The sequence below is a fragment of the Cuculus canorus genome, chromosome 24, assembly GCF_017976375.1.
Source record: "Cuculus canorus isolate bCucCan1 chromosome 24, bCucCan1.pri, whole genome shotgun sequence".
Classification (NCBI taxonomy): Eukaryota; Metazoa; Chordata; class Aves; order Cuculiformes; family Cuculidae; genus Cuculus; species Cuculus canorus.
This window is the reverse complement of record NC_071424.1, coordinates 6,378,145-6,396,066: the sequence shown is the minus strand read 5'-3', so window position 1 is coordinate 6,396,066 and position 17,922 is coordinate 6,378,145. Positions and strand designations below refer to the sequence as shown.

The window sequence follows — 17,922 nt, the reverse complement described above, 5'->3', positions numbered from 1 at the left end:
TGTCCACTACTAAATCATACCCCTAAGTGCCTCATCCATCCGTCTTTAAACCCCTCCAGGGATGGGGACTCCACCACCACCCTGGGCAGCCTCTGCCTTTCAGACAGTTGTAGACAAGTGATGGATGAGCTCTGCCTCCTTTTCTCCAGGCTAAACAACCCCAGGTCCTTCAGCCACTCCTTATAACACTTGTTATAGCACCCAGCAGTCCCACCACGCTTGGTCCGTGCCTGTGGTTGGTGTTGCAAAACCTGGGCAAGCAGAGGAGATCCCCAGATCCCTCACAGATTCTGTAGAGCTCTGATTTGAGGGGAGCTTTGAGCTGAAAGGTTCAGTGGATGCTCTTTCCCTGTGCTGTGTCCATCAGATATAGACATTCTGAGCTGCTCACGGGCCATCTGTGCAAGGTACAAACAAAAATGGAATTCCATGTGGGCATCCAGCTTTGATACTGAGCTCCAAATGGAGTGGCCTTGATCATGCCAGAGGGAGTTAGGGTGGGTCCGCTGGGCAGTCACTGGCTTTGTCCTGTTTTGGCAGCTCTGGGTGGGGATGCCAGCGTGGTACGTTGCTGCTTGCCGAGCCAATGTGAAGAGCGGAGCCATCATGTCAGCCCTATCCGATACTGAGATCCAGAGGGAGATTGGCATCAGCAACGCGCTGCATCGCCTGAAGCTGCGTCTGGCCATCCAGGAGATGGTTTCGCTCACGAGCCCCTCAGCACCACCCACCTCACGGACGGTAGGTGCTCCGTGCCTCAGACCCACTCTGCCCCCAGACAGACCCTCCGTAGGGCAGGACACGCTTGCTTCCCTACTTTCCCCAACTCCTTGGGACCACAGTGGCGTGTTGGTCCCCAGGGAGTCCCAGTGTCACAGGCAAGCCTGGCCGTGGGGGGTGTGACATTCCCTCAGGGACCCATCAAACCACCAGACGCTTGTCCTCAGGCGCAAACATCATTTACTGCCATTGAGTGCAAAGCACTTTCCTGTCTTGAGGCACCAGCAGATGCTTTTGTCACCCTCGGAGGTTGTCACCAAGAGACTGGCCCTGCCAAGCAACCTGCAAAGAGCAAAGGGTGGTGACTGGCTGCCCTAGAGAGGATAAGATGTCACCCAAACAGCACATGCGTGATTTACAGGGCCAGTTTGGTTATACACAGCCATTTCCTTAAGCATTTCAATACAAGCCTTTTCGTGAGACGATGTGAAATTCCTGGAGGAAGTCAAAGCAGCTGCAGCTCCCAGCCTTGCTCGAGGTAGGACATGAAGCAGATGGAGGGATCGTACCTTGTGCTGGTCATTATTAAACTCCCGAGAGTTTACTGGTACCCCAGTAATGCCAAGACATAGCTGGAGAAGTTCAGACAGCAGAGAGAAAGGCCCCAAGGGTGCTGTGTGCCCTCAGATGGCGATGGTTGGGTGACTGCTGTTAGAGACAACCCTGCAGGCTCCATGAGCACAATACCAAAGTATAAAGCCAACTGAAGGGCTGCTGATCCTTTCTGTGCTCTCCATGGCTGCACAGGATCTCCACAGGCAGCAGAGTGCCACCAACCCAAGCTGCAAAGACACTGCAAGATCTCCTCAGTACAGCTCCAAGCACAAAGGTGGCTTGATCCTCCATCAGGGCTTGTTTCCAGCGTAGTTGTGAACCAAGGCCACGGCTTTCTGGTTTACCCTGACCACTCTGCTCTTTTCCCTGCAGTCCTCCGGAAACGTCTGGGTCACTCATGAGGAGATGGAGAACATGGCAACTTCCACCAAGACGGTGAGGCTGGCCGGCCCCACTGCACCGCCCAGCATATCGATTACCAAGCTCAGCTCCGGGCATGCATTAACGCGTTAAAACCCGTGAGGGAGGGGGATCTTTGCTGCGTCTCGTGTGTCAGCTCTTGGCCAGCACCATGCACCTGTTTAGAAACCATCTTTCAGCCTTTAATATCCTAACAATTTCTAAAACTGGCTTAAAGACCATCAGATACGTTTTCCTTTGTCAAGCCCCTCTGGGTTTTGCTGGGTTTCTAGAGTAGCTTGGTGTCGCGAGTAAGAGGAAAGAGAGGGAAGTCAAAGACATAGATAGGGAAGTCAAGAGACATAGATAGATGCATGAGATTGAGTCCCACATTGGTTATCCTACATCCAAAGAAGCCATAGAATCATAGAATCATGGAATGCGTTGGGTTGGAAGGGACCTTAAAGATCATCTTATTCCAACCCCCATGTCATGGGCAGGGACACCTCCTGCTGGACCAGGCTGCTCAAGGCCCCATCCGACCTGGCCTTGATAGAATCATGAAATGTCCTGAGCTGGAAGGGACCCCAAGGATCATTGAGTCCATCTCCCATCCCAACACAAGACCCGCAACATTCACACTGTGGGGCTGAGGGCCAAATGCTGCTGGAATATTGTCAGCCTTGGCACTGTGACTGCTTCCCCGGGAGCGGTGCCAGTGCTCCACCACCCTCTGGTTGAAGAACCATCTCCTAATGTCCAACCTGACGCTCCCTTGGCACATCTTCCTGCCATTCCCTCCTGCCATTCCCTCGGGTCCTGTCACTGGTCACCAGCGAGACAAGCTCAATGTCTGCTCCTCCTCCTCCCCTTGTGAGGAAGCTGTAGGCCACAATGAGGTCTCCCCTCCATCTCTTCTCCAGACTGAACAGACCAAATGACTTCAGCCGCTCCCCATCTGGCTTGCCCTCTAAACTCTTCACCAGCCTTGTGTCACCGTGTGTTCCCTTGCTGAACTTCTTTGCCTGTTTGGCCACCCAAATATCATCCCCCCTCATCTGTCCCTGCCGCACTGGCTGATAGCTTGAGCCCCCTTTTGGCCGTGCTCCCAAAAGCTCTGGCTCCTTTGGAGAGATGTAGCCGTGTGTCCCTCTCTGTAGCTGGACCCCACGTCCATGTCTCAGAGTAGGAGCAGTGCTTTGGTGTTGTATTGAAGCTCGTGTCTGCTGCTTGAGCAGCACAGACCAGTAAATGGCACCGGTAACTGGTGGGTGCTTCTTGGGGATGGAAAGCTCGAAGCTATGGAGGGATGTGGCACTTCCCTTGGTAGGTTTTGTGAGGTTGAGCCAAACCAGCACAAGCTGGCGGGAAGAAATAGGTGGAGAATTGGCAGACTGGTTTGGGCAGTCCCTCTGGGGGCTGTGACCCATGAATCATAGAAACCCTAGGTTGGAAAAGACCTTTGAGATCATGTCCAACTCTACCTGTCCACTATTAAACCAGATCGCTGAGCACCTCATATACCTGTCTTTTAAACCCCTCCAGGGATGGTGACTCCACCACCTCCCTGGGCAGCCTCTGCCAGGGCCTGAAAACCCTTTTGGGGAAGACGTTATTCCTGATGTCCAATCTGAACCTGCCCTGGTGCAATTTGAGGCCATTCCCTCTTGTCCTATCTCCTGTCACTTGGGAGCTGAAGCTGAGCTTTCTCTCTGTGTCCATCTGTCTTTGGGGGACCCAAGAACTGACCCTATTTCCCAGGAAAGATGTATGAGCCCCAGCATCCATGCTATCTCCAGCCCAAGGCCCATAAGAAAACCCTCATCCCATATCCTTACTCGACTGAGAGACGGGGTGAAGCCCAGCCCACAGGGCTGAGGTGTCCCCAGCATCCTATCAGCAAGACTGAGCTCTCCAAGCCATGAGACCAACCCCATCCCCTCCGGATCGTGCCGTGCCAAGGGACCCCATGCTCAGCACACATGGTACACACTTTCATGGGCCACCGGGTACTGACTTTACCTGTCCTTTCTGTTGACATGCTGCACGTGTCACTCCTAGGACACAGAGGAAGGCAGCTGGGCACAGGTGAGGTCCCCGTGTCACCTTTTCTGTGGGCGGTACGGGGCGATACGGGAGGGAGAGCTGGGCTCGCCTGGTGGATGAGCATGGGGCATCCATATTCACCAAGTCCTCCTTGTTGTGAGCCTGAACCCTGTGGCTGCTCCTCTTGAGCATGGGGTGGTCCTCCTGGGACCTTGCATCAAGCAGCATCCCTCTCTCCATCAGGCGGGGTGAATTCTTCTGTGTGAGACACAGATCCTGGGTTAAAACCCCAACATGAGCGTGACTGGCTGCCCTGCGTGGGACGCAGATTTCTCACTGCACAGATATTTAGTTTTCACCATTTTTTTGCCCCTAAGTTCAGGACTGGACCATGTTCATGAACTGAAAAGGTGGGAGGAAGAAGTCCTGCTTGGATCCAGCTCTTCTGGGTTTGATCACTTGTGATCAAATGCTTTACTTTTCTTCTGGTGGATTTCATTTCATTTTCAGACCCAGAATCAGCTCACAGTGAAAGTGAATGTTTTTCTGCCCAAAACTGACCTCTGTTTCATTTTGAAGTCATAAAGTAGATATTTTGTGATTTCTAAGCTCCTTAAAAATCAGTGACGAGAGCACTCTAACAGATTTCTCAGTGAATTGTTTCAGCTTGCATGAATGTGTTTTTTCCAGAAGAAGCTGGTCATGAAGCCCAACGATCCCTTGTTTTTTTTTCTTGGCTGCTGCCTTGTCTCCTTGGGGCATGGCAGTAGGACACAGACCATGGCCAACAGGACTGTTCCCTCCAGCTCCTTCAGTACAAAATAGGGTTAAAGCCCTTTGGCCCAGGTTTGGTCCACAGGACTGTGACCCCAGGCTGCAGCACTGAATACTGGTCTCCTGGGGGTCTGCAGATCCACCAAGCCCTGGTTTCTTCCTAGCTTGTCTGTTTGCTTCTCTGTAGACACTGGCCTACGGGGACATGAACCACGAGTGGATTGGGAATGAGTGGCTGCCCAGCTTGGGACTCCCACAGTATCGCAGCTACTTCATGGAGTGTCTTGTTGATGCACGGATGCTGGACCACCTCACCAAGAAAGATCTCAGGGTGCACTTGAAGATGGTGGACAGCTTCCACCGGTGAGTCTCCTCCTTTGGGAGATCCCCGGGGTGCAGTGTATGCACATGGAGCAGAGGATGGGGAGGTTTGAGAGATTCTCCCCTACCTTGGCCAACTCTGGTGTTGGAGGATGGCTCTCCTAGGGTGAGCTCAACCATCTAGTCTGGGGCAGATCATGTGCACCAATGTTCTCCTTCAGCACACTCCTTGCAGCAAAATTACAGAGAACCAAGCCTTCTCCTGGCTGTGGATCAAACCACAGACAAAAATAGAGGCTTATCCCACCTGGTACCCCACTGGCAGGCAGAGCAGTCATCTGCAGCCCAGCCTGAAGAAGGCTTATACCATCCCAACCACCATGCTTAAGGACCAGTGTCCAGCCCCATCGTGGAGCATCCCCACCCACCTTGAAGCATGGGGCTGTGTCCATGGGCCTGCCAGGGCCCTCTGTGCTCTGGGCATGAACTTTTCATCCTGGAACAGCCCCAGGGGCTGGTTCTCCCTTCCCTCTCCAGCCACCAAGCGTGGAGTGTCGTCGTTTGGATCCATGTGCAGGCAAACCAGGGTAAAACTGGTGGAGTGGGGAATTGCCATAGAAGGGAGGGACATTCTCCATTTTCCAGCTAAGATCTTCCCTTTGGGTTGTGTCTGTCCTGGCCCAATCCTGAACCGACGCATTCTTTGGTCACATGGAGAGCATGCAGGGAGGGAACTGGGTCCCTTGGCAGGACCTCCAAGCCACCTGTCCTGCAGTGCAGAGCCCTCCTGAGGGCTGGGTGACATCTCCTGTCCTTGCAGCACCAGCTTGCAGTACGGCATCATGTGCCTGAAGAGGCTCAACTATGACCGCAAAGAGCTCGAGAGGAGGCGAGAAGAGACCCAACATGAAATCAAAGGTCAGCAGATGCGTACACAATCCAGCTCTGGGAAAGGAGACGAGAAACCTCCCAAGAGATGCCCAATGATGGTCTCTCTCCTATCCCTCCTTTTTAACATCCCGTTTTCCTAGGGAAGATCATAATTTCTAGCAACCATGCCCTCAGGGATGTTCTTCAGGGGCCCTCACTGCAATATTTCCCCAACAGATCGCTCCCAGGGGCTTCATGCAGCTTCCCCCAGGCAGATGTGAGTGGGGAGGAGAGTGTCAAGACAGCAAAGATCCAAGCATCAAATCGGCTTCTGCCACCCATTTCAGATGCTCAGGACATGCCCCATCTTGCTCAGCCTCCCCGTCCTCCTTGGCTGTCCTGAGATTCCCTGTGCATCTGGTGGCTGCTTAGATTACATCTCATTATCAATAATGCCCCTAATTACACCAGCAGCCACGGGTTCTTAGGATTCATTTCCACAGTTGTCTTCTGCTTGTTAGTGCAGCATTGAGTTGGGTCAATTGGAGTGAGCTCCTCTTAGCCCTCAAGGACCCGGTATTGCTCCTGGCCTGGGAAGTTGAGTCCCTGGATCAGCCTGGGGCAGCGAGGAAGAGCTTCAAGACATCATCAGGTCCCCACACAACCAAGAACGTGGTTGGAGCTGGCCCTGAGGTGTGCCCTCACTCTTTTGCAGATGTCTTGGTGTGGACCAATGACCAGGTCATTCACTGGATCCAGTCCATCGGGCTCCGCGAGTATGCAAACAACCTTGTTGAGAGTGGAGTGCACGGGGCGCTCCTGGCCCTCGATGAAAACTTTGACCACAACAGCCTGGCGCTCGTGTTGCAAATCCCCACACAGAACACGCAGGTAAGAGCTGCAGCCTTGGGGGATTCGGCAGGAGGGTGGCGGGCATGGAACGCGGCTCTGGTGTGACTCTACCAGTGCCACCAACTCAATGCTGCCTTTCGAAGCAGAGCCCTCAGGTGGTGCGTGGGTTCTTGGCCACTCTCAGGCATTCCTGGGATGGGAGTTTGTGCTGGAAACAGTTTCCATCAATGTGGAATACTCATATTTTATTATTTTCAGGCTCGACAAGTGCTGGAGAGGGAGTTCAACAACCTGCTCGCCTTGGGCACAGATCGGAGGCTGGATGACGTGAGTACCAATCTTCTCCCACATTCTAATCATGCAGAGCACCTGTTCTTGTGCAAAGAACAGGAGAGGCAGGACGTCTACTCTCTCCCTCCTTGTCCAGAGGTGTCAAATAGCACATCGCAGGGTCTCTAGAGTGGTCACGTGAGCAGAATAAGTGGAATAAGCTAAACCTGTTAGACAAGGCCCCAAAGAACATGCTGCCAGGCTGTGGAGGAAGGTGAGGAAGAGTCTTGTGCATCATTTTAACCTGGAGGAAAGTAGACTGAAGGGAGAACGTATCACTGTCTACAACTGCCTGAAAGGAGTTTGTAGTGTGGTGAGTGCTGGTCTATTCTCCCAAGTGATGGGAGATAGGCCGAGAGGGAATGGCCTCAAGTGGCACCAGGTTAGGTTCAGCTTGGATGCCAGGAAAAATGTCTTCCCCAAAAGGGTTCTCCGGCACCGGCAGAGGCTGTCCAGGGAGGTGGTGGAGTCCCCATCCCTGGAGGGGTTTAAAAGATGAATGGATGAGGGACTTAGGGACCTGGTTTAGTGTTGGACAGGTATGGCTGGACTTGATCTCAAAGGTCTTTTCCAACCAAGCAATTCTATGATTTCTAGCTTCATGCCCGTTACGCTGCATTTCAAGTAGGCTCGCCTGACTTTCCTTGCCAGCTGCTTTGGTATTGCCTTTTAGAGTCACAGATACTCTGGACATGGCACATCTGCAGCAAGTGAAGCTGTTGGGTTGGAGATGCCCCATTGCACAGCCAGAAAGCTGTTCATATTGAGCCGCTGAAGGTGGAAATTTATCCAGATGTCTTGTATGTATTGCTTTCCTACCTGAGATCTGACAGCAGAGGTGGTCAGGGCTCTCTTTAGAGCACTGGGAGAGGCAGGTACTTCCAGATTCCATCAGATGGCCGAGGTTAGATGCATCCATTGCTGTCTTTCCTGGGGCTTGTGTGTTGATGTCTCCAAGGCACCTTTGCATGCAGGCTGGAGAGAAGAGATGGGCAGGCTAGAAAGGATGAAGCCTATATTGTGGGATGCTGATGGGTTCTCCTATGTCCTTGGCCCAATTTGATCAAACACTTCTGCGCTGTTTGAATTGGTGTCCATGAACAGGCGCACCCTTACGGAAGTGAAAGCAGTGCTGGTGTGTCCCAGGAGTGCAGTGTCCTGCTGCCACTGCTGCCAGTCCCATAACCTGCTCTTCCCTCACAGAGTGACGACAAGACCTTCCGTCGAACCCCGTCCTGGCGAAAGCGCTTCCGCCCCCGCGATGTCCACAGCATCAACATGCTCAGCGGCTCAGCCGAGACGCTGCCTGCTGGCTTCCGTGTCACCAGCCTGGTGCCCCTGCCCCCTCCGTCCGCCCCTCCCTCTGCCAAGAAAATGCCCCCAGAAGGTAGGTCACCCCCTTCTCCCTGAGGTCCTCTCCCACCCCTGCTCAGACCTCATGTATGGGGTGCATGGGGAGTGATGTCCCACCAGGAAAGGAGAGTGAGAGAAGCTCGCCTGTGATGCCGAATCCGTGTGATTCTTGTGCCAGTGTCTGCTGTAAATGTTTTTCCAGGAGGGTTATTCCAAACTATGCTCTGCGGTGCTGTTTCTTTGTTTCCAACTGCCAGGATGGGGGAAAGGCCTGGATTGGGGCATGAAATGGGGACATGTGTCACCCACCCTGGGTTTGGTATCCAGGTCAGAGCCAGTTGGGGGCCATCAGGAAGCAGCAGCCCAGTACGAGCCGGCTTGTCCACCCTGCCTTGTGGAACCCATACCCAAAGGGGCTCTTTAACCAGCTCGATTCAGTTGAGTGCTGCTGAGCAGCTGCTCTCCCAGGGCTGGCAGGGACCTGAGACGCTGGCTCTGCTGCTGCCTGCCGCGTGTTTTACTGAGCACACATCTCCTGGGCTCTGCCCCACACCACACAGCTCCTTTCTGCAGGTCATCTTGGTCCCTTCCAAAGCTGCACAAGTGCCAGCCGGGTCACCCCTGTTGATCCCCTGGCTCAGGTACCTCGGTGCCACTGTCCTAAGCCGCTTGCCACATCAGTGGTCAAAGCTGGCTTCAGCCATCTCAGAAATGACTGAATGTGAATTAAAAAGTTATGCTTTCACCTACTGGCTCTGAACCCCAGGCTCAGCTCTCCTCCTGTCTCCAGGTTTGCTAAAATTTCACAGCTTTCAGTCCAGCAGTTTGGGTGAAGCTTCTGCTCCACCTTTGCACCCCATCCCTGGAAGCTGCAGTTCCCACCCAGCTGTGGACAAAGAAATCTGGAACAATATCCTTAGGTGTGATGGCACCCAGACCTGGGCAGCAGGGAGCTCCCTGCTCGAGTTGCAATGGCAGGCAGCAACTTTCCAAATACCCCAGAGCCTTGGAAGCTTCACAGCTGGACAAACGTTCCTCTTCTTTTGAGCCTCACCTCCCTGTGGCTTCAGGGCATAGATGTTGCCTAATAAATGTTTTGGTGGGAAGCCATGGGCTAATTGGAGCAGTCCTAATTGCACACTCTGCTCTTTGACTCTTTTTCAGTTGGTGCCTCCGGGTCGCCAAGGCTGGAGACCTCCACGGTCCGGACGTACTCCTGCTGAAGATCAGCGTGACAGGAACCAGCCCAGGCCCTGGGTAAGTGCAAGGAGGCGTCAGAGCTGCATGGGGACCGAGAGCAGAGCACGAGGCCCAGCATCCTCTGCCCAGCATCACCCAGGCAGGGTGTCTGCCTTCCTGAAGGTTTGCCTTGCCATGGAGGACTACAGAGACCTCAGTGGTGGGGGAACAGCCCGCTCTTTCCTGAGGCTCACAGGACCCTGAGATGATGTAGAAGGGATGCTTAGCATCCCAATCACGTCCAGTTTGTTCATTTCCTAGACAGACGCCTCCAGGAGACCCCAGAACGCGATCTTAGATGGGGGGCGTCCCACTGGGGTGAGGGAAGGATAGTCAAGAACTTCAGAAAGTCTCCTGGGGCCCCGTGCAAGGAGGATTCATTACTGATTACGTCTGGGTTTGTTGGCCTGTGGGTGCACAGGTGGAGGTGAGCCATCATCCTCACGAGGCCTTTCCCACTCCATTTCTCAGCACATCGCCACTCTCCATATGGCCACGTGCTGGCTGCCTTTCAGGACAAGAGCCCAGCCTGCGCCTGTTCCTCAGCCCAAAGCAACAGACGCTGCAGTTGCGCTGCTGCGGACCGAAAAGGATGCTCTCCCTTCTGCTTGTGCCCCCCACCATTTCCCCCGGTCCTCCCGCCTGTGGCTTCTCCACCCACCTCTCCCCACGCTGGCTGGGCTGCGGATGCTCTCGCTGGGTGCCCACTCCATCGCTGGCAGAAGCGTGGTACAACCCAGCAGAGGCGCCCTGAAAGTGGGCTGTGAGATTTGGAACCCTTTCTCCTGCCTGGTTCATGTTGCCAACACGCTGTGGGCTGCTGCACTGACTCGCCCAAGCCCCATGCATCAGGGACGCTGCTGCCTGCAGGACTCGAAGCCAAGGATGGTCAAACTCGTGAAAATCCTCACATTGGGGCGACCGGGCAAGAAGGAACTGCCCCAGGGAGGGCTGAGGTCAGTGCCAGGGTCACCGCTGCACAGGATAGAGCCAGGACCGGTCGTGCTGGGACAAGGAGAGTGGCTGTTGGGCAGAGTGCTGCATTTTGGGGTGCTACCAGACACCACGCAAGGGGAGGCTGTGCCTGCATGTTGAGTCCATGAAGGGCTGTGTGGGGAAGGGCTGGAACTGCTCCATCTGGCTCACTGCCAGCCAGGACGATACCTGGCACCCAGGGCACGGAGGAGACACGGCAGGAGCACCCACCACCCTGGGATGTGCCCATCCCTTCCCCTCTGGGTGCAGGGGAGATGCTCTCCCCTCCTGCCTCCACGCTACAGGCAGGGATCAATCCAGGAGGCTTTTAACTCTTCCCACATCTCCCCTGTAGGGTAGGATCTCTTCGTCTCCTCATGCCACGTTTGCCTTGTGTGGCCCCTATTTCTGATGTGATATTTATTGATGGCTGGAATGACCTTATACTTATCATGTGCTGTCTGGAAGTGCAATATCTGAGAGGCTATACAGTCACAATGTCTTTTTGGTGTATTATTTGCCTAATACAGTATTAAATATTTTTTTAATTTGAAGAGTCGGTGAGCCCTTTATATCGATGCCCTATTTCCTTCATCATATTATTGGTACTGCATGGACTCCAAACCCTGGATTGGGTCAGGAAAGGATGTATGTGTGTTCCAATAAACGGGATTTTAAAACAGTGCTGGCTCGAGCCTTCTTTCTAGAGCCCAAATTATTGACATAATCATAGAATGGTTTGAGTTGGAAGGGACCATCTAATTCCAACCCCCGTGCCATGGGCAGGGACACCTCCCACTGGATCAGGGTGTTCAAAGCCCCATCCAACTTGGCCTTGAACACCTCCAGGGATGGGGCAGCCACCAATGCTCTGGGCAACCTGGGCCAGAGCCTCCCCACCCTCATCGTGAAGAAATTCCTCCTTGTGTCCAGTCTAAATCTGCCCCTCTCCAATTTAAAGCCATTCCCCCTCATCCTATCACTCCATGCCTTCATAAAAAAGTCCCTCCACAGCTTTCCTGTAGCCCCTTCAGGCACTGGAAGGTCGCTATGAGGTCTCCTTGGAACATTCTCCAGGCTGAACAACCCCAACTCTCTCAGCCTGTCCTCAGAACAGAGGGGATCCAGCCCCGAGTTCATCTTTGTAGCCCTCTCTGGACCTGTTCAACAGTTCCATCTCCTTCTCATGCTGAGGACTCCAGGACTGGGCACAATCCTCCATATGAGATCTCACAAGAGAGGAATAGAGGGGCAGAATCCCCTCCCTCGCCCTGCTGGCCACGCTGCTTTAGAAGCAGCCCAGGACACGGTTGGCCTTGTGGGCTGCAAGCATGCGATGCCGGCTCATGTAGAGCTTCTCATCCCCCAGCACCCCAAGTCCTTCTCTGCAGGGCAGCTCCCAATCCCATCATCCCCCATCCTATACTGAAAACGGGGATTGCCCCAACCCAGGTGTACGACCTTGCACTCTGCCTTGTTGAACCTCCTGAGGTTCACACAGCCCCACTTTTCCAGTTTGGATCTGGATGACATCCATAGATTCAATCTGTAGGTCCTTCCAAGAGTTTTTGGCGTATGGGACTGAGTCGCGGTTGCCAGCCAGTGAAATCTCTCTTCTCTGCAGGGCTGATTTAAGCGTGGGACACCCAGTTCCCACTGCTGAGTGACCGCGTTGAGGTCCAGCTGGATTTTCTGGCATGGAAAAATCCCCAATGTGGAATTAGGGCAGAGCTGTGCAGAGGAGGCCAGCGGTAAAGGAAGCCCCAAGCCATTCAATCAAGAATGCCTTTATTTAAAAAAAACAACAACAAACAAATAAGTTAGCAAAAATAATCATAAAAAACCAATAGCAACTCCACACAGCGTTCAGTAGAAAAGGAAAGGGCAGGCTCCGCAGGGCTCGGCGCCCGTGGGACGCCAGCTGGAGAGAGACGTTGGTCAAAGAGCATCTTGGACAAAAATGAGCAAGCGAACCTAGCACACACATTGGCCCCCAAAAACCGATCGCCCCCAGACGGGGAGCAAAGCAGAGCCTGATGCCAGTCAGCCGCCCTCACAGGAATCGGGGCCACAGCGCTGCCCAAACCCCACCGCTCCCCGTCATTCCCTGAGCAGGAGCATTTTGCGAGAAGTGGGAAAGGAGGCGATGGTTTCGGTGGTGCGGTCCACGATGCCGGATGGGTAAATATGATTTTTCTTCTGGCAACTTATTCCCACTCCATTACCAGCTCGAAGAGCTGCTGGAGTTTGCACCAGCTCAGTTTTGAACCTGCTCCTCCTGGAACGTCACAGCCACGTCCTCCACGGCGATGCTCTCCACGATGGAGGAGAGTGAGTGGAGATTGCGGTCCTCTGCGTCATCGGCCAGGAGGTGATCTGCAGAGAGCAAGGAGGGGAAGGCTCAACTGGGGATAGGGACATGGGATGGGGACAGGGATCAGGGACTGGGGACGGCTCCTGGGGATGGCTCTGCTAGGAATCGGCACCAAGGACTGGAGACGGTGACCAGAGTCTTGGGACAGCTTCTGGGGATGGGAACCAATGTCTGGTGATGGCTCCTGGGGGTGGCTTTGCTGAGGACAGGGACCAGAGGCTGGGATGGCTCTTGTCACCACTTAGGGGACATCCCACGATCCAGCACATGTCTGGAGTGACCCGAGACCAACCCCTGGTTCCCACCCTGGTGGGAATGAGACATTTGCCTGGAGAGGACAACAGGGAGCAAATCTTCCTGATGCTTTTTTAGTTTTATTCTTTCTTGGAAAATGAGATTTAAGTTTCTGGGGGAAAAAACAGGTGGATTTGAGGGGAGGTGACTGCAATAATGGAAAAAAAATAGCAGCTGTGGGGGGAGCGTGGGGAGGGGCAGAGATGCTCTGCGATGCTCAGCAATGCTCAGCGCCACGGTGGGCAAAGCCAAGCCAAGGGATGGTGATGGATGAACCCTTGATGGGGACCGCTGACAGGGCCCTGGGCTGCTGCAGTCCAAAGCCTCAGCTCACCATGAGCAGGTACTGCGGCGAAATCAGGCAGAGGAAGGAGCCTGAAGGATTCTTGAGCTCATTTCTCTGCACCAGCAGGGTGGCGAGAGGAGGACAAGGCTCCCTTTGTCCTCTGCTCTGAGGTTCTCCTGCTCTTCTGGGGGTCGCTCTGCCCCAGGGCTGCAGTGTCCCGCACTGCTGTTTCCCCCCTCCAAGCCCAGGCCATGGGGCGAGGCGGGAGGACCTTACCCGCGGCGCTGGTGCCGAACTCCAGCTGGCTGCTCCACTCGGGGCTGCAGGATGAGCTGCTGGACCCACACTCGCTGGCTGCCTGCAAGGATCCAAGATGCCGCCTGTGGGTCTCACCTCCTCCACCCTAGCCAAACCCCTCCAGCCACCCCAAACCCATGCAGGGAGGGGCAGACAGCACAGCACAACTTCCATGCAGAGAGGGGTACGTCCCTTCTGCAAAGCTGCTGGGAGGCCAACAGCATTCGAGATCCCCGGGACCTGTCAGGGGCAGATCATAGAGTCATGGAATCCCTAGGATGGAAAAGACCTTTGAGATCATTGTGTCCAACCATACCTGTCCGCTATTAAACCAGACCCCTGAGCACCTCATTCACCCATCTTTTAAACCCCTCCAGGGATGGGGACTCCACCACCTCCCTGGGCATTCACTGCCAGTGCCTGAGAAACCTCTCGGTGAAGACATTTTTCCTAATGTCCAATCTGAACCTGCCCTGATGCAACTTGAGGCCATTCTCTCTCTCCTCTCACCTGTCACTTGGGAGAATAGACCAAGGTCCACCTCACCACAACATCCTTTCAGGCAGCTGTAGACAGCGATGAGGTCTCCCCTCAGCCTCCTTTTCTCAAGGCTAAACAACCCCATGTCCTTCAGCTGCTTCTCATAACCCCTGTTCTCCAGCCCCTTCCCCAGCTCTGTTCCCTTCTCTGGACACTCTCCAGCCCCTCAATGTTCTTCTTATAGTGAGAGGCCCAAAACTGAACCCAGGATTCGACGCACCAGTCCAGGGGCACAATCCCTTCCCTGCACCCGCTGGCCGCACCGTTGCTGATCCAAGCCAAGATGCCATCAGTCCTCTTGGCCACCTGGGCACACCTCTGGCTCGTGTTCAGCAAGCAGATGCTTCGTTATCGATAAAAGCCAAAAAAAAAACCCTTTATGGGTTCTGCGCACAGAAGAAATGGGACCACCCACTCCCTGGTGGTAAAAAAAAGCATCTCTGCAGCCAGTGAGGATGAGAAAGGGCCAGGACTGATCAACATCCTTGGGCAAAAAACCTCGTGCTGCAAATCGCTTAAAATCCTAAAACCCAGTGGGCACTCTCAGAGGTCCCAAGGGGTTCCTGGGGAAGATCTGTTGCCAGTTTGATTTATGAATGTGAGTCTGAACAGCTCTTTCAGACTACTCACAGCTACCGGCTTGACAAATGAGAAGATCCCTCAGAAAAGCTCTGAATGAGCTCATTTGGCTGTGTCTTTATCTGGAAGTGGATGCCAGCTCAGGTTAAACCCCAAATATGATTTATAGGAGCAACCCCAAGGACCCAACTGTTCGCAGCAGCCTAGAAATGACACTTTGGATCTATGAGCTTGCAGCAGCACAGGCAAATTAATAACCCTTGGATTTATTTCCCACTAAAATAGGAAATTCTTACAGATCTGACTATTTTTTTTTTCCCCAAAATACTGGATTTTGCACTCAATATATGAATTCCGGGCTGCAGCATGGCACATTTGCAGGGGCTGCTCACAAACCCACCAAATACACTCAGTTTCCACCAGGAATGCCAAGAATATTTAGGATGGAGCCTATGAGGCTTTTTTTGAGGCATTTATTCAGCCTCTAAATGTACCATATTGGAATACCTGGGGGTTTGTTCCTTAAATCCCGGAGTCTGAAAGGAGCTGAAACTCTCTTTTCTGTGGCTGTTGTATCTATAGCCATGGTCATAGCACCGGTATCTATTTCTGCATCTATAGCTCTCTATATAACCTGTGTCTATATCATTAATACCTATGCCATCAACACCTATATCTCCAGCTACATCTCTCTCTATCATCTATAAATACATTATCTGTACCCATATTGTCTCTACCAATACTGATACCTGTATTATATATAGATATATAACTGTACAAATGTATATCTACACACATTTCAATATACAAAGCCTTAGAGCTCCAGGGAAGTGCATGCCCAGAAATCCCCCCAGAAACCTGAGGGCAACTAAAAAAATACCTACTCGCAGATCGATCTCTATAACCTATATCATATGTATCTGTATCATCTCTACCAATATATCTGAAAGTGTATTTATTTATATACATTTTGATATACAAAACCTCAGAGCACCAGGGAAGTGCAAGCCCAGAGATCCCACCGGAAAGCGGAGTTTTAACCAAAAACTTCATTAAACCATCAAAACCTTGCCATCCAAGAGGGTCTGGCTTGCAGCAGCTCCGCCCGGGCCTGTGACAAGATGCAGCCACTGTGAGCATTCTCGCCTGCACCTCAAATTGGCACCTTTGGTCTAAGAAACCGGAGGTGGCCCCGCACCGATCCCCTCGTCCCCCTGCCTGGGAACGCTGTGCCAAGGTGAGCAGCAGGAGAAGTCCTCGTGCCCCAGCGTGTCACGGCACCTGCAACAGCATGGCATAGCAGGAGAGGGGAGGGAAGCTGCGGGTGTTGCACCCAGGAGCACCAGTAACCTGTGGGGTGGAGACCAGTGGTGCCTGTTCAGAGGCTTTGTGGGTTGTGCCACCCCAAGACCTTATAGGGAGAAACCAGGAGTGAGGATATGTGTCTGTGAGCAGGGAAGGGGGGAGTAATTTTATTTTATATTTTATTCATTTTATTTCATTCTATTTTATATTATTTTAGATTCATAGAATCATAGAATCACTAGGTTGGAAGGGACCCACTGGGCCATCGAGTCCAACCATTTTGGCTTATTTCGATTCAGTTTAGTTTAATTTATTTTAGTTTTTTTCTTTGATTTTATATTATTTAGTTCATTTTTTGCCTTTATTTTCCCTCCCAAGCCCAGGCACGCGTGCCACGCTCAACGCAGTAGACCGTGCAGCCCCCACTACATCAACACACAGGGAAGGACTGCTGTCAGTCAGGGATCTGAGCACACAGCTGGGTCACTGCTACCTGGAGCTTTTATGCAGGTCACACCAACCTACCACAGCAGCAACTATCTTGCCCCAATGCTCCCCCCAATGCTCCAGAGCTGCCTGCGATGCCTCTGCCTGGGGATCACCCCCATAGAGCATCACCCCCACAGGGCATCATCTCCACAAGGCATCACCCCCATAGGGTACCATCCTCATACCCCCAATGAACATCACCCACAGAGCATCACCCCCACAGGGTATCATCTCCATAAGACATCATCTCCATAGAGCACCATCCTCATAGATCATCACTCCCATAGAACACCACCTCCATAGAACATCACCCCTGTAGAGCATCACCCCCGTAGAACAACATTCCCAACGGACATCACCCTCATAGAGCATGACCCCACAGAACATCATCCCCATAGACATCATCCTCATAGAGCATCACCCCCACACTGATCCCCAGTCAAGGTTTGGGGGCCCCAGAGGTTGCACAGAGCCACTTACCCCAGGCTGTGGAGCAGCAGGACGGAAGCGTAGGTCCCTCTGCTCCCGCTCCTGCTGGTTGAGGGTGCTGAGCAAGCTCTGCAGGCGCTCAATGTACTGGATGGCACTGCGCAGGATCTCCACTTTGGGCAGACGCTGATTGGGGTTGAGCAGGGTGCTGCGTTTCAATGCTTCGAAGGCTTCATTCACCTTCTTCAACCTACGTTTCTCCCGCAGAGTGGCTGCCCGACGACGGTCGATGGAGACGGTCTTCCGCTTGCAAACCTTGCAGGCCCAGGGCAAGCATTGTCCAGGACAATGCTCGGGCAGGGCTGAGTCCTTCTCCTCCAAAGCTACCCTGCCCTCAGGACACAGGGCCACCTCGGGCCGCTCAGGGAACGCCACTGGCTCGTAGCCCTGCAAGCGGGACCCCAGAAAATTTTCCCCATCGTAAAACCTTTGGTCTGGGAAAAAATAAGGGTTGGTCTCGAAGAGCTCCATGGGCGTGTGGGCAGCTCAGGGACGTGTGTGCGGCTCGGGGACGGCTGCTCCCTCTCCCCACGCCAACTGTTTGGTGCCATTTAAACCCCGGCGCTGGCATTAAATCACGGAGATAAATATAGAAAACCTAAGGGAAACTTGAGCCCACCCTAAGCTGCTGCCTCACATCAAAACTTGTCCATCTGATTTCATGTGCTCTCCCCATGGGGATTACGCTGCCCGCCGCGCCGGGGGGGCTGGGGGAGCTGGCATGGTGGGGAGGGCAGCTCGGCCGCCCAGCAAACAAAGGCTTTGTCTGAGCCCC

General features: G+C 53.4%; 2 protein-coding genes across 5 annotated transcripts in view; one reads left to right on the top strand and one right to left on the bottom strand.

Annotated features, from left to right (window-relative positions):
- Positions 1 to 11,159, top strand: part of PPFIA4 (PTPRF interacting protein alpha 4) — a 74,125-nt gene extending 62,966 nt beyond the window's left edge. For all 4 annotated transcript variants that reach the window (XM_054087334.1, XM_054087333.1, XM_054087332.1 and 1 more), the window contains 10 exons: positions 541 to 741; positions 1,708 to 1,770; positions 3,796 to 3,822; positions 4,742 to 4,917; positions 5,696 to 5,793; positions 6,461 to 6,636; positions 6,856 to 6,924; positions 8,131 to 8,314; positions 9,445 to 9,537; positions 9,991 to 11,159. In XM_054087334.1, coding sequence (XP_053943309.1) covers positions 541 to 741; positions 1,708 to 1,770; positions 3,796 to 3,822; positions 4,742 to 4,917; positions 5,696 to 5,793; positions 6,461 to 6,636; positions 6,856 to 6,924; positions 8,131 to 8,314; positions 9,445 to 9,503 — 1,053 coding nt within the window. In that variant the 3' untranslated portion in view covers positions 9,504 to 9,537; positions 9,991 to 11,159. The remainder of the gene's footprint in view (positions 1 to 540; positions 742 to 1,707; positions 1,771 to 3,795; positions 3,823 to 4,741; positions 4,918 to 5,695; positions 5,794 to 6,460; positions 6,637 to 6,855; positions 6,925 to 8,130; positions 8,315 to 9,444; positions 9,538 to 9,990) is intronic.
- A 1,163-nt stretch (positions 11,160 to 12,322) lies between these two features.
- On the bottom strand, positions 12,323 to 17,670 carry MYOG (myogenin). Its single transcript, XM_009560594.2, has 3 exons — positions 17,139 to 17,670; positions 13,725 to 13,806; positions 12,323 to 12,870 (listed from the first exon to the last, which is right to left on the bottom strand). The coding sequence occupies exons 1-3, from the start codon at positions 17,616 to 17,618 to the stop codon at positions 12,752 to 12,754; spliced, it is 681 nt and encodes a 226-aa protein (XP_009558889.2). The 5' UTR covers positions 17,619 to 17,670; the 3' UTR covers positions 12,323 to 12,751.
- Between the last annotated feature and the right edge of the window lie 252 nt (positions 17,671 to 17,922).